The sequence below is a fragment of the Eriocheir sinensis genome, chromosome 11, assembly GCF_024679095.1.
Source record: "Eriocheir sinensis breed Jianghai 21 chromosome 11, ASM2467909v1, whole genome shotgun sequence".
Lineage (NCBI taxonomy): Eukaryota > Metazoa > Arthropoda > Malacostraca > Decapoda > Varunidae > Eriocheir > Eriocheir sinensis.
The window spans coordinates 24106799-24129224 of record NC_066519.1 but is presented as its reverse complement, the minus strand read 5'-3'; the positions used below and the strand labels follow the sequence as shown (position 1 = coordinate 24129224).

Sequence of the window (22426 nt, the reverse complement as noted above, 5' to 3'; positions counted from 1 at the left end):
TCTCTCTCTCTCTCTCTCTCTCTCTCTCTCTCTCTCTCTCTCTCTCCCACACACACACATCCCCTTCTCACCCTTTCGACGGATCCACTTCTCTCCCTCCTCATTAGACGTCTTCCCTAACCTCTTCTCTCTATTCTTCATTTTCTTCTCTCTCACTTATGTCTCCCCTATTCTCCTTCCTTAACTTAAGTCTTCTCTAACCCACTCCTCTGCTTATTCTTTATTTAACTTCTTTCTTTCTCCCTCTCTCATCTGTCTCCACTTTTCTCTTTCCTTACCAAGCGTATTTACTAACCTCTTTCTCTACCTATTCTTCATCTTTCTTCTCTCCCTCTTATCTATCTCACTCTCTAACGTCTTATCTAACCTCCTTCTCGACCTTTTCTCCATCTAGCTTTCCTCTTATCCTTCTCCATTTCTCTCCTTCCTTCTTAACCCACATCTTCACTAACCTCCTCATCCACCTACTCTTCATTTAAATTCTCATCTAACTCTTCTTATCTAACTTCTAATCTAACTGTAATATGTCTGTAATATGTTTAGGAGCAGCGAGTAGCGGGCTTTTTTATTATTGTTTCCTTTTTTGTACCCTTGAGCTGCCTATTGTAAATTTTTTTTTAAAAATCACTTCTCTCCCTCCTCAACTAACGTGCTCTGTAACCTCCTCCTCTATCCATTCTTCGCCTAACGCCACATCCTTTTCCCCCGCACAGAGGCACCCCGGCGGAGACCTGACGGAGGGGGTGTTCGAGCTGCGGGCGAGCGTGGGGGATGACGGCGGCCTGCTCGAGTGTCAGGCCACCTCCCCGACGCTGCCTCACCTAACCGCCACGGACTCCGCCAGGCTCACCGTGCACTGTGAGTCGTGACCGGAGGGAAGGGAACAGGGTGGAGTTGTGCTTTGAATGAGTGATGAAGACGCTGGAGGGAGGAAACTAAAGACTTGACATTATTCTTAAAGTGAATGTGGAAGATGCTGGATGGAGGAAAGAAGAGTAGCAAGAATAGAAGTTATGTTTAGAATGAATGATGAAGAGGGTGCTGGATGGATGAAACTAAGGAAGAGAGTAGATGTTAGGCTTAATGTTAATGTAGAATATGTTGGATGAAGGAAAGAAAAGTAGAAAGAGTAGAAGTTAGGTTTACTATGACTGATAAAGAAGGTGTCGGATGGAAGAAACAAGAGAAAAGTAGACGAAAGAGATAGACGTGAAAAAGTGAGTAATGGTAGAGAGGAACAAATGATAGGGATGGTTAAACAAAGAGATGAAAAAGCCAGATAGAGAAAGATTAGGAAGAAAAAGGAGTTGAGAAAGAAACAGAGGACCAAGAGTGAGCGATGATACAGAACGAAATAGAAAACTGTGATGCTAAGATAGGAATAAGAAAAATCAGTATGAAGGAATCTAAGGATGAGAAAGAAAAATGTGAGAGGCAGAGAGGAAAAAAAACATATATAGCATGACATAGGGTAAAAAAAAAGCTTAGATAGTAAAGATGCTGTAGGAGAAAACTAGGGAAGAGAGGAAAGGAGAATAGAGAGACAGACTGGAGGAAGAGTGAGCGATGATTTAGAAAAGAAAAAGGAAAGTGATGTTAAGATAAAAGATTAAGAAGCTGGATCAGGAAAGCTAAGGAAGAGAAAGGGAAGAAGAATAAACGAAAGAGAACAGAATAAACGAAAGAGGACGACAAGAATAGAGCAGGCCTGAGTGAGGATAAAGAGAGGGGCAGAAAACAATGATACTCAGAAAGATAAAGGTGGATGGAGGAAAGAAAGGAGATAGAGAGAAGAGAAAAACAAAAAACCAAGGAAAAGAGGTAAGGATTTTGGGAACGAAGTAAAACAAGAGGGAAGAAGGGAGAGAGAGAGAGAGAGAGAGAGAGAGAGGAAGTAACAAGACACCATGCAATGTCAGTCCCAATAGAGATAAGAGGGGAAGAAGGGAGGAAGGGAGATAAAAATGGACAGAGGAGGGAGGAAAGGAGAGATTATGAGTGAGGGAGGAAGGCAGAGAGGGAGAGGGAGAAACAGGAGATGATGAGCAGAAATTCCTTAATGAGAGGGAGGGAGAGAGGAAGAGGGAGGGAGGGAGGGAGCAGACTGAAGAAAAGGGATGGGAGAGAAGGAGGGAGAGAACGAAGGGAAGGAGAGGGAAACCAGACTCTCCCCATTGAATCGCAAGGGAGACAGAGAGGGAAAAGGGAGAGGAGGGGAGGAGGGAGTGAGGGAAGAGAAAGGGAGAGGGAGAGAAAGGGGAGTAGAGGAAACATTACTCTAAACGTAACGATTCACTGGAGGGAGACATAGATAGATAGATCGACAGATAGAAAGAGAGATAGAGAGAGAGAGAGAGAGACAGTAACAGACACAAGCATACAAACACAGACAACAAGACCGCAGAAGGAGACTTGGAGACCCGAATGAAGAAAATAAATAAGATAAAAAGAAAAAAAAAGAAGGAAGAGAGAGAGGAGGTGGAGGGGTAAAAGGAAGGAGAGAGTGAGATGGAGGAAAGAGTGTATGGAGCAAACACTTAGAGAGTTAGTAGACTGGAGGAAACCAAGGAGTGAGAGAGAGAGAGAGAGAGAGAGAGAGAGAGAGAGAGAGAGAGGAAGAAGGAAGAAAGATAAGGTGTGAATTTACAAAGCGGGGAGGAGGGAGAAAAGAAGGAGGGAAAGAAAACAGAAAAGGAGAATAATAATATATGTGAGAGAAAATAAATTGCATGAAAGGGATGAAGGGAGGACGCAGATAAAAATGAGATATGACTAAAATATATATAGTGTGTGTTTGTGTGTGTGTGGGAGAGAGAGAGAGGGCGATAATTCATGAGGGTTAAGAAAAATAGCAGAACAGAAAGAAAAATATGGAGATAGGAAGAGAAGGAGGAGGGGAGGGAACAGAGATACAAAGGAGATGAAAGAGGAGGAGGAGGAGGAGGAGGAAAGAGGAGATGACGAAGGAGGAAGAGGAGGAGGAGGAAGAGCAGGAGGAAAGGAAATAAAAATGTGATAAAATAAAATAAACCGTTTCACGGTATAACGTTTGCAGAGAAGAGCGAGAGAGAGAGAGAGAGAGAGAGAGAGAGAGAGAGAGAGAGAGAAACCACCTGGCTTCACCAATTAAGCACCTCTCATCTAAGACGGACAGGTGAAATAATGTTATGGTTCGCGGCGCAGGATCGATCCCTCCCTCATCGGGGAGGAGTGGGAACTTTCGCCTGGAGCTGATGAAACGGGTGATCGGGGCTAATCGGTCTCGGTCTCTCTCTCTCTCTCTCTCTCTCTCTCTCTCTCTCTCTCTCTCTCTCTGGTGATTTTTCCTCCTTGATCCGTCTCTTTATCTTCCTTCCGTTTTCTCCGCAACCTTCTCATTTCTTGTCAATACATCTCTCCTCCTCCTCTTTCTTTTCTTCTTCCTCTTCCTCTTCGTCGTCGTCCTCCTCCTCCTCCTCCTTCACCTCCTTCTCCTCTTCTTTCTTCTTCTTCTTCTTCTTCTTCTTCTTCTTCTTCTTCTTCTTCCTCTTCCTCTACCACTTCCTCTTCCTCCTCCTCCTCTCAAGCCGAGTTTTCCAACCAATTCTTCTTCCTTTACCTTTTTTCTCTGCAACTCTTTTCCCTCAACTTTCTTCCGTCCTTTTTTTTTATTTTTATTCCTTTGCTCATTTTCTTAGTCTTTTTTTCCTTTTACATTTTTTCCATCTCCTCGTTTTACTTTTCTTTCTCACTGTCTATTTTTCTCTTTCTCATTTTTTGTTTCTTCTTCTATTAATCTCTACCTCTATCTCCTTTATCGATTTTTCTTTATTTTTTTTTCATTTACTTTCTCTCGTTCGCGCCCTCTCTTTCGTTCTGTCTTTTTCTATTTATTTTTCTTTTTTTTCCACACAATATATTTTCTTTCCCCCCTTCCTTCCTTCCTTCATTCATTCATTCAACCTTTCTTCCTCACCTCTTTCCCACTTTCTCATCTCTCCATCTCCCTGCATCTTTCTTTTCCTCCCTTTCTTCCATCACTTTCTTCATTCCCACTTTCCTTTAATTTTCTTCTCCTGCCTCCGTCTCTTCTTCCTTCCTTCCTTCCTTCCTTCCCTCCTTCCTTCTTGATTTCCGTCCTTCCTCCCTTCCTTCTTTCTTTCCTTTCTTCCTATTTTTATCCCTTGCCTCCATTCATACCTCGTTATCCTTATTCTTCCTTTCCTTCTCCATGCCTTCCTCCCTCCTTTCCCCTTTCTCTCTCCCTTCCTTCCCTCCTTTACTTCGTTCTCACCTTTATCCCTTTACTTCTCCCTGCCTCCCTCCCTCTTTTCTCTCTCCCTTCCTTCCCTCCTTATATACCTCGTTGCCATTTTCATTTGTTTCCATATTTCTCTCCCCTCCCCTCTTTCTTCCTTCCATTTTCTCTTGCTTCCCTACTTACCTCGTGTCCACTTTTCTTCCTTTCCTACTCCCTCCCTCCCTCCCTCCTTCTATCCACATTCTCTTTTTTTCTTTCTTTCTTTTTTTCTTTCTTTCTTTATTTATTTTCTTCTTTTCTTTCTTTCTTTCTTTCTTTCTTTCTTGCTTGCTTTTTTCCTTCCTTTCTTTTTTCTTTCTTTCTTTCTTTCTTGCTTGCTTGCTTGCTTTCTTCCTTCCTTCCTTTCTTTTTCTTTCTTTCTCTTTCTTTCTTTCTTTCTGTCTTTCTTTCTTTCTTGCTTTCTTCCTTCCTTCCTTCCTTCCTTCCTTTCTTTCTTTCTTTCTTTCTTTCAATTTCTTTCTTTGTCTTCTTTCTTTTTTCTTTCTTTCTTTCTTTTTCTTTCTTTCTTTCTTTCTTTCTTTCTTTGTCTTTCTTTCTTTTTCTTTCTTTCTTTCTTTCTTTCTTTCTTTCTTTCTTTCTTTCTTTCTCCCTCCCTCTCTCTCTTCCTTCCTTTTGTACCACGTCCCACTTCTTACTTTCCTTCTTTATTTCCTTCTCCCTTCCTCTCCTTCTCCCTCCTTCCTTGCTTCCTTCCTTGCTTTATTCCTCCCTTCTCTCCATCCTTTCTTCGTTCACGTTTTTCTTCCTCTCCTTTCCTTCTCCCTCCCTCACTGTGAATTCACCCACCCCCTTACCCCCCTCCCTCCCTTCCTCACTTCCTCCCTCCCACTCTCCCTTCCTTCCTCCTTTCCTTCCTTCCTTCACCGTGGATATTCTGGGCTCGAGGCAACCAAATTATCGGTATATTCCTAAATCCTAAGGTATAGTTCCCTCCACCCTCCCTCCGGCGCTGGGGGACGCGGAGGAAAGGAGGAAATGGAGGGAGGAAAGGAGGAAAAGGCTGAGAATATTGGGGAGGAAAGAGTGCGTTGAGAGAGGGGAAGAATGGGAGGGACGGAGGAAAGGACAAGAGGAAAAAGGTGCTGAAAGAAAATTGTGCCGGAGAATTGAAGTGAATGTTATACAACGATGGAGAGAGAGAGAGAGAGAGAGAGAGAGAGAGAGAGAGAGAGAAAGGTGATTAGACAGGCAAAGACAGAACGAAACAGACAGCAATGGCAATAATAATAACAATAAACGTAACAATAATAGTACACACATAGACACTAACACTACGCCCTCTCTCACTCACTCCTTTAACCCCCCTCCCTCAGACGTGCCCAAACAATATCAACACTAACAAGACACACTAACACTGACACACTAACACTAGCACATACTACTTTCCTCCCTCCCTCCCTCCATAACACCCTTCCTTTAACCCCTCCTCTTCCCCTCCATCCTCAGACATGTCCCTAACAACAATAACAAAAACAATGCAGACTAACACAAACACTAACATAAAGACTGACACTAACACACTAACACCTCCCTTCCAACCTCAATCCACCCCCACGTTAACCCCCTCCTCTTCTCCCCCCCTATAGACGCATCCCAACAACACTAACACTCATATAAAGACTAACGCTCACATACTAACATCTCCCTCCCACCTCTCACATACACACTAACACACACTACCACCTACCTCACTCCCTCACTTTAATCTCCCCCTTATCCCTCCCCCCCAGACGTGCCCCAGGCTAGCATCAGCATCGAGGGGGGCGAGGGGGGGCTGGAGGCAGGGGAGTCGGCCATTCTCACCTGTGCAGCGCGCGCCAACCCGCCCGCCTACAACTTTACCTTCCTGCTGAACGTGAGTGTTGCCTTGAGTTGCCGTGTGTTGCGTTTTGTCGTGTTTTTGTTCTGTTGGTTTGGGTTGGGTTGGGTTATATTGTGTTGAGTTGGGTTGCGTTGGGTTATGTTGTGTTGTGGTGTGTTGTATTGGGTTGGGTTATGTTGGGTTATGTTGGGTTATATTGGGTTGGGTTATGTTGGATTGGGTTGGGTTATGTTGGGCTAGGTTGGGTGGGATTGGCTTATGTTGGGTTGGGTTGGGTTATGTTGAGTTGGGTTGGGTTGTGTCGTGCTGGGTTATTTTGGGTTACTGTTGTGTGTCTAGTCATTGTCGTATTGGCTTCATCATTCCCTCATTCAGTCATCAGTCACTCAATCACTATACGCCATGATGAAAAAAATAGTTATTCTCTCTGAGCAGAATCCAAAAGCCATGCACTGTAATGTTGTATGTCTAATCATTACGTATTGGTTTCATCATTCCCTCATTCAGTCATCAGTCACTCAATCACTACACGCCATGATGAAAAAAATAGTTATTCTCTCTGAGCAGAATCCAAAAGCCATGCACTGTAATGTTGTATGTCTAATCATTACGTATTGGTTTCATCATTCCCTCATTCAGTCATCAGTCACTCAATCACTATACGCCATGATGAAAAAAATAGTTATTCTCTCATGAGCAGAATCCAAAAGCCATGCACTGTAATGTTGTATGTCTAATCATTGACGTATTGGCTTCATCATTCACTCTTTCAGTCAGTCATCAGACACTCCATCGCCTAAAAATACGTCACACTTTCGGTATCTCATTCACTACAAAAAGTCTCTCCTTGTTGACTCGATGCCTCCACCGTTCATTCTCTCATCCAGCCGTCGGTTAATCAATACCCCTAAAATACGCCATAATTTTGCCAATCCTTTCACTAAAAAATCTGTGTCTCGCCTTCTTGACTCACTGACTACCGTTCATTCTCTTATACAGTTAGTCAATAGCTCAAATATAGGTCACGATTTCGTCATCTTATTCCACGAAACAATAAAAGATCGTCTCTCCTTGTTGACTCATTGCCTTAACCTTTTATCTCCTTCACGCACGAGGCACGCACACATAACCTCCCCCCCCCCCCCCCACACACACACACACACACTCACGTCACGCTTAAGGAGGAGTCATTCATCCTAAGCGTCATCTTATACCTTCGTGAGTCATTTAAAGTCACGCTGAGTCAGTCATTAGGAGTCATTGGCGTGGGATTGGCTGATGAGGGGGGACTATTGTAATGTTAAGGACCTTGAGTGATATTTAGGAAGATGAGTCAGCGTCGGTTGATTATAGGAGAGAGAGAGAGAGAGAGAATCTATTTGTCTGGGTGTATAAATCTTTCTCAACCTTTCCTTGTTTTTTTTTTAACTCCCTCCCTCCCTCCCTTCACCTCCCCTCATCCCCCTCCCATGCCTTTCATTCACCCACATACTACTTCCTTTTCCTTCCTTCTCTCCCTCCACCCTTCTTCCCTTTCTACTTTCTCCCCTTCTTTCGACCTTCTTTCATATCAACAAACTACCTCCTTCCCTACCTTCCTTTCCTTCTTCCTTCCTTTTTTTTCTTTCCTTCTATCCCTTCCTGTCTTCCTTCAAACTTTACTTCCTTCCCTCCCTCCTTTTACCCTTCCACCCTTCTCCCTTCTTTCGATTCTCCTTATCAACAAACCAACTTATTCCCTTCCTTCATTTTCTTCTCCCTTTTATCCCTCTCTTCCTTCTTTTCCTTCTCTCTCTTCACCCCCCCTTCCTTGACCGTCCTTCTTATCAACAATTTACCTTATTCCCTTCCCTCGTTTCCTTCCTTTTCTTCTCCTTCTTATCTCTCCCTTCTTATCAACAAACTACTTTATTCCACTTCTTCCTTTTCTCCCTCTTTTTCTTCCTTTCCCTCTCTCCCTTCTCCATTCCTTCTTTCCTTTCCTTCTCTCTCTTCCTTCCTCCACTTAAACTTTGCAAAGAAATACACCAAAAAACGAAACAAAAACAATTACATAAACACACATGCCCAAGCTTCCTTCCCTTCCCTCGTCGCCCTTCTCCTTTCCCTTCCATCCACTCACTCACACACCTATCCACTTAGCTTCCTTCCTTTCCATCCCTTCCTGCTCTCACTTGCCTTCCTCCACCTCTCCCTCTCTCCCTCCCTCCCGGACACCCACTCACAAACCCACCATCCCATTACTCATTCCTCCCTTTCCCTCCCACACACCACCCCGATGCTCCTCCCTTGCTTACTCCTTCCCCGATCAATCCCTTCACTTCCCCCTGCATCCACCCTTCCCCTCCCTGCTTCCCTCCCTCGCTCCCTCCTCCCTTATCGATCACAACCCAGGTATGCCCGAGGTTCTCTATCCAGGTGTAAGGTTACGTTATTGGCTAGATATTTACCTTTTTTTTTTTTTACTCTACACCATTGACAGAGAAGTGTAGTGGAGAGGAAAGAATGAGGGGAGAGGGAAGAGAAGAGTGGAGGAAAGAAGAGGAGGGGAGGGGAGAGAACAGGAGGTAAAAATACATATCTCCTCAGTTGACATTTCGAAGGTGAGGGAGAGGAATGGAGAGAAAAAAAAGAGTGGAGGATTGGAACTGTGTGTGTGTGTGTGTGTGTGTGTGTGTGTGTGTGTGTGTGTGTGTGTGTGTGTGTGTGTGTGTGTGTGTGTGTGTGTGTGTGTGTGTGTGTGTGTGTGTGTGTGTGTTTATAATCTGATCAGGGACAGGCAGGAGCAAACACACACACACACACACACACACACACACGCACACACACACACACACACACACAGCAAGCGTATCATCCTCTATTCCATCGCCAGGTCAACCAATTTTAACCCAATTCATCAATCTCCATCACACACTCCACCGCCCTTTCTGAACATATATCCTCTCTCTCCCTCTCCCTCTCCCTCTCTCTCTCTCTCTCTCTCTCTCTCTCTCTCTCTCTCTCTAGGGGCGGCCGCTGCATCGAGCCAACGTGGTAGAGAGTGGACAGTCTCTAACACTACTTGAGGTAACACACAAGGACGCGGGACTCTATACATGTGTTGCGTCGAATTCTGAGGGAGATGGACAGAGCAACGCCGTACCCCTCCATATAGACTGTAAGTAGTAGTAGAAGTAGTAGTAGTAGTAGTAGTAGTAGTAGTAGTAGTAGTAGTAGTAGTAGTAGTAGTAGTAGTGGTAGTGTGTGTGTGATCTCGTTTCTCTCTCCTAAGTCATTGTGTTCTTGTTTTTTTTTCTGCCGTTTTATTTAACCTTCTATTTTTACTGCCTGCTTTTTTCTCTTCCTCCTCTCTCTTTCTTTCCCTCTGCCACTCTAAATTAAGTCTCTCTCTCTCTCTCTCTCTCTCTCTCTCTCTCTCTCTCTCTCTCTCTCTCTCTCTCTCTCTCTCTCTCTCTCTCTCTCTCTCTCTCTCTCTCTCTCTCTCTCTCTCTCTCTCTCTCTTATCACACCATTCCCTCTCCTCCTTTCGTTCTTCTCCAATTTCATTATTAGCTCTGCACCACTCTATTATCCTCTTCCTCCTCCTCCTCCTTCTTTTCTTTCTCCTCTTCCTCCTTCCTCCTCTTCCTCTTCCCCCTCCTCCTCTTCCTTCTTTCTCCACTTGCATCAATCTCGTCCAAGCTCCCCGCGCTCCTTCCCTCCTCCTTTTCTCCTTCTAATTCTTTCCTTAATCTCCATCTTTATCTCCCCCTCCTCCTCTTCCCTCTTCGCACGGCACTTCTTCCCTCGCTTCCTCCTTCAATGGCCCTTCTTCCTTCCTCCTACCTCTCTATCTCTCCTCCTTTGCTTCCCTTTACTAGCCGGCGCTGTGTTCCCTTCCTCGCTTCCCTCCTCCCTCCTTTCTTCCTTCGTCTTATTTGCTCTCACTGCCCTCCTCCTCCTCCGCTCCCTTTCAACCTTCTCTTTCTATCTACTCTTATATCTCCTTCCTGTCTTCCTTCCTTCATATATTCCTTGCTTCCTTTCTTTCTTTATTTTGCCTTTTTTATCAACCTTTCTATTCTCTCTTGTCTCTCCTATAACTGCTCTATGTTTTTTTTCTTGCTCCTTTTTCTCCATTTTCCCCCATTTTCTTCCTTTCTTTCTCTAATTTCTCCCCTTCCTTAACTCCTCTATTCTCTTCTGTGTCTCTTATTACTGTTCTATGTTCTCACACTCTCATTTTTCTCCCTTAGTTCCCTTTTCTTCCTAGTCTTTATCTAATTTCTCCTCTTCCTTAACTTCTCTATTCTCTCTTGTTTCCTATTATCGCTTCATTTATTTTTTTCATCCACTTCGTTTCCTCCCCCAGTCCCCCCTGTGTGCGCATGGGAGGGGGTGAAGGAGATGCTGGCGGTGGTTGGGGAGAAGGTGAGGATGGAGTGTAAAGTGCTCGCTTCTCCCCCTGACGTCATGTTCACCTGGGAGAGGGTCACTTTCACCGCTAACATGACGCAGGTGAGTTGGTCCTGGCTTGAGTTTGCCGATAATAAGAGAATGGATAGTTTTATGCTGGGTACGTATTTTGTGGTCCTTATCTGTCCCTGCAAATCCCACAGTCACTGAATATTAATGTTCCGCCTCTTACCCATCGCTTGAATCTCCCAAATCCATTAAGCATCTTCCCATATCATCTCCATTCATCCTCACACAATCTTCCTCAGCATCCTTATCTCCCTAAACACACATCCACACAGCCCCTCCCTTCCTCCCCCCCCCCAACACAAACACATACACACGCACACCCTTCTGTCTCGCCTTCCGATGCACACACACACACACACACACACACACACACACACACACACACTCCCATCTTGTTCCCCAAAACACACACAAACACACACACACACACACACACACACTTCCTAACTCAAACACATAACACATACATCTTCCCCCCACCAAACAAATAAAACACACACCCTTGCTCCACCCAAAACACACACACCCTTCTTTACTCCTTTATATAAACCCACACCCTTCCCCTCACACCCCTATCGACCCACTTATAATCACCCCAATCTCTCCGTCTTCCCCTACAGCTGAGGTCGGCACTGCAGCACGACGACTCTGGCCTCACCTCGACCGGCTGGGCCACGGCGCAGGGCAACCTCAGCAGTACCCAGGGAGCCATGCGGGCCGAGTGCCAGCCGAGGAATGACCTGGGGAAGGCTGACCATCCGTGTGTCTTCGCCATCCGTATTGTGGGTGAGGAAGCGAGGGAAGGAAAAGAAAGACAAAAGGAATGAAGGGATGGGAAGGGAGAAGTAGTAGGAATGGTAGCCTAAAACAGAAGGGAAGGGAAAGGTTTGGGATGTTCTAATCTAGTCTAACTTAATTTCTAATCAAATCTAACCTAAGGAAGGGAAAAAAGGGAAATAAAGAAGGAAGAAGGAAATAGAGAAGACGGTGGAAGGGTAAAAGGGAAGAGAGGGGAAAGGTTTGAAATGATCTGATCTAGTCTAGTCTAACTTCAATTCTAATCAAGGATAACCTAAGGAAGGGACTGAAGAGAGAGGGAATCAAGGAGGAGGTTAAGAATGGGGAAAGGAGAAGTCGTATCCAGAATAAAGGGGAAGGTGAGGGAAGGGTTTGGAACGATCTAATATAGTCTGCCTTACCTTCCAGTCCATCGTAATCTCACCTTGATCAACTTAACCAAATCTTACCCGATAAAAACTAAAGTATAAGAAAGGGAAAAGGATAAATGGTGGGAATGAAACAAGGGAAATAAAGAAAAAGGAGGAGTTTGGCATAACCTACTCAAATCTAAACTAACTTGACTTAATCCTAACTTCCTTAAACTTAAACCAACTTACCCTGATCTAACCCAATAAAACCTGACGTATGAGCGAGGGTAAGGAAGAAGTGGTTGGTAGATACGAAGGAAAGGCAGAGAGGAGGGTATCAAGACACCTCTCCTCCCGAAATTGACCCCTCTTTCGGCCAACTCTTTGGATTCTTTTTAGGATCAGCGAGTAACGGGCTTTTTTTTTATTATTGTTCCTTTTTTGTGCCCTTGAGCTGTCTCCTTTGTTGTAAAAAAAGAAAAGGGAAGGGAGTGGGTTGGGAGGATCGAAACTCGTCTAACATAACTTCTAACCAAAGACATCCTAACTTAGATTGACATCAACTACCCTTCCTCCTTCAATTATCCTTCTTCCTTCCTCTTACCTCTCTATCTTTCCTCCTTTCCTTCTTCGTATTATCTGGCTCTGGGTTCCCTGCATTTCTTCCCTCCTTCCTTCCTTCCCTCCTTCATCTTATTTGCTTTCACTCCCCTCCTTCGCTCCCTTTCAGCCCTCTCCGTCTCTACTCTTATCTCTCCTTCCTTTCTTTCCTTCCTTTCTTCCTCAAGTCTTCCACTTCATTAACTCTTCTATTCCCTTTCTTCCATTCTTCTATTTTTTTCTTCCTTTATTTATCTTATTTATTTCCCTTCGTTTACTCTTAACCCTTTTATTAACTTCCTCGCATTCTATTCCTTCCTTCCTTTCTTTCCCTTTTTTCTTCCCCTTAATTAAATCTTCTATTTCGTTCCTTCTCTTTTAATCCTTCCTTCCTTTCTTATTATTATTTCTCCCCCTTCATTAACTCTTCTATTCCCTTCCTTCTATTTTAATCCTTCCTTCCTTTCTTCTTCCTGTTTCTTCCTCTTCATTAATTCTTTTTTTTTCTTCTTTTTTTTTTTACGTCGCGGCCTATTGCGCCAGTAGGCTTCTTCCCGGTGGGGCCTGATGGTCGGCCCAGCCCGTTCTGGAGCAAGCGAGTGTGTATAGTGGCGCCATCTTGCATTGGCTCATGCTGCCCTCCCGGAGCTCATCTTTAATCTTAGAATCTAGAGTCCGGGTTGAGGTGGCCTTCTGGACAGCATGTGGGTAGTTTTAAGCCACTCGGCGGCGGCTGAAAAATCCCAGCTTGGTGGCACCGGGCGGGGATTGAACTCGCGTCCTCCTGAACGCGGGGCCGTCACTCTGTCGACTCAGCTACCGCCTCCCCAGTCTTCTATTCCCTTCCTTCTATTCTATTCCTCCCTTTCTTCACTGACTCTTCTATTCCCTTCCTTCCATTCTACTTCTGCTTCCTTTTTCTTATTTCATCAACCCTTCTATTCCTTCCCAACCCAATAAAGCCTAAAGAATATACAAAACGAAGCTAATCCAACCCTCAACATCTGTCCTGTAGGGGATCCGAGCCCACTGACCGGCTGCCACCAACACGACATCACCACGGACTCGGCGAGCGTCACCTGTGAGGACGTGGTTTCTCCGGGGCACCTGGCGCACACTTACCACTTGGAGGTGAGTAGCGCACCGTCACACACACCTGCCCACACACACCTGCACCATGACGTCATTTCCTGCCCGCACACACCCACTCACACACTTGGCAATGAAGTAAAGGTGAGTTATGTGGTGAGATAATGCTCTTCACGAAACAGATGACGGAGGGATTAGTTAGAGAGGAGGAGGAGGAGGAGGAAGACGAAGACGAGAACTGGGCCGTAGACAAGTAGCAGAAGGACGAGGAGAAGGAGAGTAGGATGAGGACGAGGAGGATGACAAGAGAGAGGAGGAGTAGAAGGAAGAGGTAGAGAAGAACAGAAATAAGAAGAGTTCATACTAGCAAGGAAAGTAAGGCAAGGCAAGGCAAAGGAAGACAAGAAAACACTGACCAACGATGAGGACGAGGAGGATGAGTAGAGAGAGGAGAAGGAGTAGCAGGAAGAGGTAGAGAAAAAAGAAATAAGAGGAATCCATACTAGCAAGGAAAGTAAGGCAAGGCAAAGGAAGACAAGAAAACACTGACCAGCGAGTGAAGGAGAAAAATATGACAGGCCGAGGAAGGGCGGAAATACTGAGCGGCACTCGAAGGGGATAAACAAGCCGGGAAAAGGAAGAGGAAATATTGACCGGCACTTGAAGGAGAAAAACTCGGCAGAAACTTTAATACCTGGAGGAGTCTTGGGAGCGTCGGGAGGGAAGGGAATATTAGGGTAAAGGGAAACTTCAAGCGAAAAGAAAACTTCCATGAGGGGATAACAAACTTTTCCCCCTCCCCCCCACCTTCTCCCTCCCTCTCCCTCCCTCTCTCTCTCTCTCTCTCCAGGGGGTGAGGGTAGGGTACGCAGGGAGAGACGTGGGAAGGACTGGATAGAAACCTTACTAGAAAAAAGTTTAATAAGGGATAAACTTAAGGAAATTCAGAGTACCTAAACTGTCCTCCCCCCCCCCCCCCCCCTCTTTCCTCCTCCAGCCTCTTTCCTCCTCACTCTGACCACGGTGGAGGAAAGGGTTGAGGCGGAGACAAAATAGACTAAAAAGTGATAAAAAAAAAATTAGGTCGAGTACACAATGAGACCTTTAGAAGAAAAGACATTACCGTGAAAATTGAGTAATATTCTATCTTTTTCTTCTTTCTCTCTCTCTCTCTCTCTCTCTCTCTCTCTCTCTCTCTCTCTCTCTCTCTCTCTCTCTCTCTCTCTCTCTCTCTCTCTCTCTCTCTCTCTCTCTCTCTCTCTCTCTCTCTCTCTCTCTCTCTCTCTCTCTCTCTCTCTCTTCACTCTTTCATTTTCCTTCCCATCCTCTTTTTTTCCTCCTTTCCTCTCCTCTCCCACTATTTTTACTTCTTCTTTCCTCTCTAATTGCGTTTTCTTTCTTAACCTTTCTTTTACTTTATTTTCCTCTCCTCTCCCCTCCTTTCCCATCATTTTTCTTCGCTTTAAATCCTCTACACACAAATTCTCTCTTCTCACTTCGTTTTATCTCTTTTCTTTCCATCTCCCAAACATGAAATTCCACTCGCTTCCATACATTATAATTCCACCAACTTTCTTTCCTTCCCTCCCCTGCCCTTTTCCGCCCTTTCCTTCCCTGTTCTTTCTTTCCTCCCCTACTTACCGTTTATTTACATCTATTTAATTCCCTACCCTTTCTGCCCTTCCCTTCCCTACCCTTTTTCTTAACTACCCTTCCCTATTCTTGGTTTATTTACATCTCTCATTCCCTGCCCTTTCTTCCCTTCCCTTCCTAACCCTTTCTTCTATTCTCTTCCCTTCCCTGCATTTCCTTTCCTTCCCTTACCTACTGCTTATTTATTTCTCTTCTCTTCTCTACTCTTTCTACCCTTCCCTTACCTACCGTTATTTCCTTCCCTTCCCTTCCCTTCCCAACCATCCTTCCCTTCCATTTCTTTTCTTCTCTTTTCTTCCCTTTCCTAACGTTCAATGACAACCCTTCTCTTCCCTACAATTACTTCCCTTCCCTTCCCTATTCTTTTCTTCCTTCATTTCCCTTCTTATTATTTCATTTCTTCCCTTCTCTACTTTTTCTTCTCTTCTCTTCCCTTCCCTTCTCTTCCCTACCCATTCTTCCCTTCCCTTCCCTTCCTATTCTTTCTTTCCTTCCCTTCTCTGCTTTCTTTTCTTCCCTTACCTACTGCTTCTTTCCTTCAATTACCTATCCTTTCTTCCTATTCCCTTGCCTATTCTGTCTTCTCTTCTTTTCCTTACCCTTTCATACTCTTTCTTTTCTTCCTTTACCTACCGTTTATTTCCTTCCCTTCCCTTCTTTTTCTTTTCTTCTCTTCCCTTCCGTACTCTTTTCTACCCTTCCCTATTTACTCCTTCCCTTCCCTACTCTACCCTTTCCTTTCCTTCCCTTCCCTACTCTCTCATCTCTTCCAATTCCTTTCCTACTCTTTCTTTCCTTCTCCTCCCTACCCTTTCTTTCCTTCCCGTCCCCCCTCTTTCTTTGCTTTCCTTACCTTCCCTACCATTTCTTTCTTTTCCTCACCTACCCTTTCTCTTTTTTCCTTCCCTTCCCTACTCTTCCCTCTCACTCTTCCCACCCACCCACAGGTCAGGGAGGGTAACCACGTGGCAGCGACCTACAACAACTCTTTGCCTCGCTTCAACCTGACGTCGCTGGCTCCCGGACGCGACTACACACTGGTGCTACACGCCGCCCACGCCAAGGGGAGCAGCCCGCCCACCTACCTCACGCTGCGCACCCTCACCCCTAAGGCCGAACAGGTGGCGCCGGAGAGAGTACCTGTGGAACGTGAGTCAGACACCTGTGGATTGGGGATTGGGGAGTGTGCTTGCGTGCTGGGTTGATTGATTGTTGAAGTGACGAGGTTATTGATTGTTGAGGTGATGGGGTTATTGACTGTTGAAGTGATGGGGTTATTGACTGTTGGAGTGATGGATTGATTGCGTTGATTGGGTTGATTAAGTGGGTCGTTTGGGTGCTTGTTATTAGTGTTATTTTTCGTTTAGTTTTCCTTATTTTATTGCCGCTTTAGTGTTTGTATGTTGTTTGTTTGTTTGTTTGTTTGTTTTAGGGTGTTCTGACTTTTTTTTTGGGGGGGGGGGCTGTCTCATGAATTTTGTCCATTATTGTATCAATTTTTTCTGTGTATCGATCTTTCTGTTTGTTCTTCTGTTCTTTTGTCTGTTTATCTATCTGTCTCTCTCTCTCTCTCTCTCTCTCTCTCTCTCTCTCTCTCTCTCTCTCTCTCTCTCTCTCTCTCTCTCTCTCTCTCTCTCTCTCTCTCTCTCTCTCTCTCTCTCTCTCTCTCTCTGTTGCTGAGTCAGTGATTCTTTTGGGCTACTTTCGGCAGTTTTATGAGCGGCTGTTGGCGTCCATTTTGATTAATTTTATAGTTATTATTATTTATTTACCGCCAAACACATATATTTCCCCTTCTTTTCTTGTCCTTTTCGTTACTCTTCGCGAATTCTACGGGCATAGTTTGTCATGGTTATACCTCCTCTACATCACGTTTTCTTTTTTCTTTTCTTTTTTTCGTTTACGTTACCCTCAGAAAATCCCGTTCACACTCTTATTTTCCGCAGCAAGGGAGACAGCTCAGGGGTAAAATAAAAATAAAAAAACAGCAAAAAACAAAACAAAAAAAACGCTAGACGCTACTCCAAACAAAAGATAATAAAACAATAGGCCAGAAGAGACGTCATTTTTGGGGTGGAGAGTTGCCTTGATTCTCTCCTCTTGAAAGGTTCCAAGTCGCAGGCAGGAGGAAATACAGACAAATTTTACACATTCTTTTCAAGCACTCTCACTTTCCCCTTCCCACTCTCACCCTCGCCCAACGCACTCACTTTCCCTTCAGCAATAATCATGTTTCACGCCTCCCTTCCCTGACCTTCATCTCGCCTTTACCATTCTCTCTTTGACACCTGCATCCCTTTGATTTCCTTACTCGCCAATGAACCGCTACCGTCATCACGTTTCAGATACATCAATTCTTCTGCGCCCACTTATCCTTCACCCCCTCGTCTTTCCTTACTCTCTACACTCTATCCTTCGACATTTTTCTATTCCATCACTCGATTTACATCAATTCTTCTGCGCCCACTTATCTTTTCACCCTTACTCGCTACACTCTATCCTTCGACATTTTTCTATTCCATCACTCAATTTACATCAATTCTTCTGCGCCCACTTATCCTTTCACCCTTACTCGCTACACTCTATCCTTCGACATTTTTCTATTCCATCACTCAATTTACATCAATTCTTCTGCGCCCACTCTATCTTTTCTTTCACCTACACTCTCTATCCTTCTTCTATATTTTTCATTTGATCACCATCAATTCTTCTGCGCCCACTTATCCTTTCACCCTTACTCGCTACACTCTATCCTTCGACATTTTTCTATTCCATCGCTCGGTTTTCCATTATTTCAGTATCAAACACAAATCATTTCACATCTCACCCTTTTGTCCATCCCTACACGCAATGCTTTAAATGTATCAACCTTGGACTTCAAAAACCATATTATTCAACATCTATACATATTATCAAACAGTTCAGTATCAATTCTTATACAACTAGACACATATATTTCCACATCTTACCCTTTTTTACCATCCAGACACACAAAACATGAACAGTATAACACCTGGAACTTCAAAAATCTTATTCTTCAGTATCTTTTCATATTTTCAAACATTAAACACGTATTCATACACGATTAGACAACTATTTCCACATCCCACCTATTCATACACGCAAAACTTTAATAATAAATCATCAAGAAATTTCCAAACCCTTATTCTTCCTTATTCTACATCGATTCATATTGCCAAACCATTCAACATCCATTCATCCCTCCACTGCACACTCCTTCCTCATCTACTTCCTCCATCCTTAAATCCTACATTATTATGCCACTAAATCCTCCTTCCTTCCATAATGTCACTCCCAATCCCTTCCTAACAGTCAAGAACCCAGGGGAGGACGCACCCACACCCACAGACACCCCGCGGGACCCTGGAGGCACCCCGCTAAGTGTGGTGGTGTCTGGGGCGGTCGTGGGCGTGGTGGTTGGCGTGGCGGTGGTGGTGGCGGGCGTGGTAACCTGCCGCGCCCGCAGAGGCCACGGCAGCTCCCCGGGGAAGGCTCACCACCACCATCATAACGTCTCGGGTGAATCGTTGCTGGAGATGCCGAGTCAGGGGGTGATGTTCCCGACCTATAGTGGGGGCAGCCATCCCTCGTGTGGTGAGTATGAGGCCATTCTTTTCGAGCATTTCGGAGCTTGGTGGTAGGTGTTGGAATAGTGGTAGTCGTCGTTGTCGTAATAGTAGTAGTAGTAGTAGTAGTAGTAGTAGTAGTAGTATCAATAGTAGTGGTAGTAGTAGTAGTAACATCAGCAGTAGAAATTGTTGCAGTGAAAAAAGAAATACAGTCTACATATACGACTGACCATATTCACACACACACACACACACACACACACACATATGATTAGGCTTTCGTAGAGGTTGTGGGTTGTTCCATTGGTAATTTTGAGCTTAGTGATGGTTTGAGAAGACTTTTGCACCATGAATGTGAAAATAAGAGCAAATAATGAATCTATGTGAGAGAGAGAGAGAGAGAGAGAGAGAGAACAGACAAATAAAGACAGACTGAGAAGGGTCTTACATATGGTGGTAAAATTCATCATTCGGTTAGTATATGGCCCACACACTCAAACATTTTAGAGCTTACACGCACACAATAGATAAGGCTTTCGTAGAGGTTATGGGTTTTTCAATGGCTACTTTTATGAGCCTAGTGATAGTATGTCAAGGCTTCTACACCATCAACAAGAAAAAGAAGACTCCTGAGAACTCCACTAATGTCCTTTGTAGCCTTTGGAAATAGTTGTTGTGGAGGCCGAAAGCGAATGAGAATAAAGGCCTAGAAGGGAGAGACACACAGACAAAGACAGATAGACCGAGAAGGTTATTACGCTGTGGGTGGTGTTAATTTACGAGAGGAAAGGGAAGAGGGGAGGAGGGAGAGAGAGGGAAGAGAGAAGTGGTAAACCGAGAGGAAGAAGGGAAGGGTGACAGAGCAGAAGGTGGGATAATGTGTGTGTGTGTGTGTGTGTGTGTGTGTGTGTGTGTGTGTGTGTGTGTGTGTGTGTGTGTGTGTGTCCTAATTCTAAGCCTTGCTTCTCTGCTTCTCCCTTCCTCACGTCTCTTTGCCACCGTCCTCCTTTCTCTCTCCCTTTCTCTCTTCATCTCTCCTCCACCCTCCTCCCTCTATCCCTCCATTTCTCCATACACAGGTCTCTTTACCACCTTCTCTCTCTCTCTCTCTCTCTCTCTCTCTCTCTCTCTCTCTCTCTCTCTCTCTCTCTCTCTCTCTCTCTCTCTCTCTCTCTCTCTCTCTCTCTCCTTCCTCTCTCTCTCCTTCCTCTCCCTCACTCCCTCTCCCTCTCCCTCTCTCTCACGTCTCCTCCCGCCCACAGAGCTCCTGACCACCTTCTCGCCCGGCCCCGTGGTGGTGACCCAGGTGACCTCCGCCCGCTCCTCCCGCCGCTCCTCACCCCTCATGCGCAAGTCCTCCACACGCAGCGCACCCGGCGGGAGTTCCCCAAGGAGGACGCGCCCCCGAGCTGCCTCATGTCGCGGTGGTCCTGTTCATGTCCTTGAGGTGGAGGCGGATGACATCACAACACCGCGGGTCGAGATTCACTCCCCGTCAAGGCTCTCCAGGCTCAGCTTACGGAACCTACGCCGAAGGGAATCCCAGCCTATCATGAACCGGGAATCCCAGTCCGTGCTGAGCCTACCGCATTCCCAGGAGGTGGAAGGGACCCAGGGAGCGTTAACCCCCTCCAACGTGCAGCCTCAGCCTCAGAGTGAGGTGCAGATGGAGCAGAGTGTGATGGGGCTGACCGAGGAGCAGATAGGTTTTGATACTCTCCAGCCCCCGCAGCCAGTCCTCGAGCCCCAGCCTGATGTAGCACTGCCCCCAGAACCCCAGGCTGTCCTCCCTCCCCTCACAGCTCCCTACGTCCACCTGACACCTCCCCCTGGGCATGTCTCCCCTGCACCATTACCCCAGCAGCTGGCTCTCTCCCCCCAGGTCTCCCAGCATCACCTCTCCCCGCACCCCACCTCGCACCCCCTCCACCACCCCCCGCCACAGCCCCTCCACCCGCAGATACACACAGTCTCGCTCCCCCAGGTAATGTACCCCGCCGCCCTCCCCCATATGGCCCCGATCCCCGTGGTTGAGCCCCCCCCGCAGTCCCCCCTCACCTCTACCCCCAGCTTCACACCTCCACACTGCTCCTCCGCACGACGCCCCAGTACACCATCACCATCCCCCACGGCACGTACACCCCAGCAGGCATCCCCCAGCACCCAGGAGGGCCTTGCGCCATCACCACTACACCGCCACCACCACCACCACGACACAACACCATTGCCACCACCTCCACGTCCCTTCCACACGTCATCACCACTCGCTAGCACTTCCCGCAGAATGCCACACCCACACCCACCTCCACTGAGCTCTACACCACCACCCTCCCCCCACACCACCACCACCATTATACCACCGCCGCCACCACGCTGCCCCGAGGTGGATGCGCAGGTGGAGGAGGTGGAACGCTCTCCCGCTTGGCCTCCCAGATCCACCCGTCGGTGCAGGGGGCGGAGAGTGGAGTCCCCCTGCAAGTTCTCTACCTCCCCCAAGAGAGCGCCGCCCCCCCCCTCTCTCTCCAGGAAACTGCCCTCGACCCCCTCCTCTGTACCTCCACCGGCGCCCCCTGTTCCTCCTCCACCTCCAATAACAACGTTCATTCCACTTTTCGCTACTCTGAGTGTTATTTATCCTCCTGAAGCACCCTCGCGACGCTCCTCATTCCATTTTCCGTTGTTTATCTTCCTGAAAGCCGCCGCGACTCCCCCCGTCTTTGTTTTCTTTAGTTCCTCCTCTTGAAGGCCACCACGAGTCTGCTCATTCCCGTTTTCCACTAGTTATTCCTCCCTACAAAATGAATTCCCAACTATACTCTGTTTTCAGTTATGTATCATCTTTAAGACCGTCTCGTCTCTTCTCTATTTTTGTTTTCTTTAGTTCATCCTCTTAAAAGCCACCGCGAGTCTGCTCATTCCCGTTTTCCATTAGTTACTCCTCTAAAGAAAAAAATATTCGTAGTTCTCCTTATTCCATTTTCTATTATGTATCCTCAACCTCGACTATCCTCATTTTTCTTTTCTTTAGTTAATTCTCTTGAAAGCCACCACGAGTCTGCTCATTCCCGTTTTCCATTAGTTATTCTCCTAAAAAAGCATTCGTTACCCTCCTTATCCAATTTTCTATTATATATCCCCTTTAAGGTCACCTCTGCTCCCTTCATTCAATCTTTTTTATCATTTTTCCTCCTGAATGACTCCCACGACTTTCCTTAATCCAGTTTTCTATTATGCATTCTAATATGAACTAATATTTCTCCGCTTAAAGCCTTTCCTTATTTTGTTTCTACTATTCAAAGCTTAACACTCACAATTGCTCTCTTCTGCTTCTCTCTTGCGCTACCCCGGTGATCATTTTCTTTACGGTAGAAAGAAAAAACACGATAACAAAGGACCGGGAACACGCAGCTTCATAAAAGAGAAAGAACGCAGAGGAAGATACCAAAATAGACAATGATGGAGTTGAGTTCCCGAGGTGATTTGATCCTCCCCTCCCCTCCTGAGAGAGTATTATGTGCCGGGAGAGAGAGAGAGGAAAGAGAGAAGAAGGAAGGTTGAATCTGACTTTACTGGCAACATTTATCCTCCTTACGACTAATGTCACTCTCGTTCCTTCTACTTCCAGCTGCTGAGTGTTAGTATTATTCATCATCTGAGTACCGCACCGTCTCCGTTCGCTACACTTTCTGCTACTCCCTCGACCATGAGTCTGCTACACTTTTCCAACTACTCTTGCGACCATGAATCTACTTACTTT

The 22426-nt window shown here is 45.8% G+C and overlaps 1 protein-coding gene across 1 annotated transcript in view; it reads left to right on the top strand.

The window, feature by feature from the left end:
- LOC126997157 (nephrin-like) overlaps positions 1-20981 on the top strand; it is a 49672-nt gene extending 28691 nt beyond the window's left edge. Inside the window, exons 7-16 of the mRNA XM_050858206.1 lie at positions 714-858; positions 6031-6155; positions 9132-9282; positions 10477-10622; positions 11210-11375; positions 13353-13468; positions 16027-16228; positions 18413-18694; positions 19932-20804; positions 20953-20981. Coding sequence (XP_050714163.1) covers positions 714-858; positions 6031-6155; positions 9132-9282; positions 10477-10622; positions 11210-11375; positions 13353-13468; positions 16027-16228; positions 18413-18694; positions 19932-20804; positions 20953-20981 — 2235 coding nt within the window. The remainder of the gene's footprint in view (positions 1-713; positions 859-6030; positions 6156-9131; positions 9283-10476; positions 10623-11209; positions 11376-13352; positions 13469-16026; positions 16229-18412; positions 18695-19931; positions 20805-20952) is intronic.
- The last annotated feature ends 1445 nt before the right edge of the window (positions 20982-22426 follow it).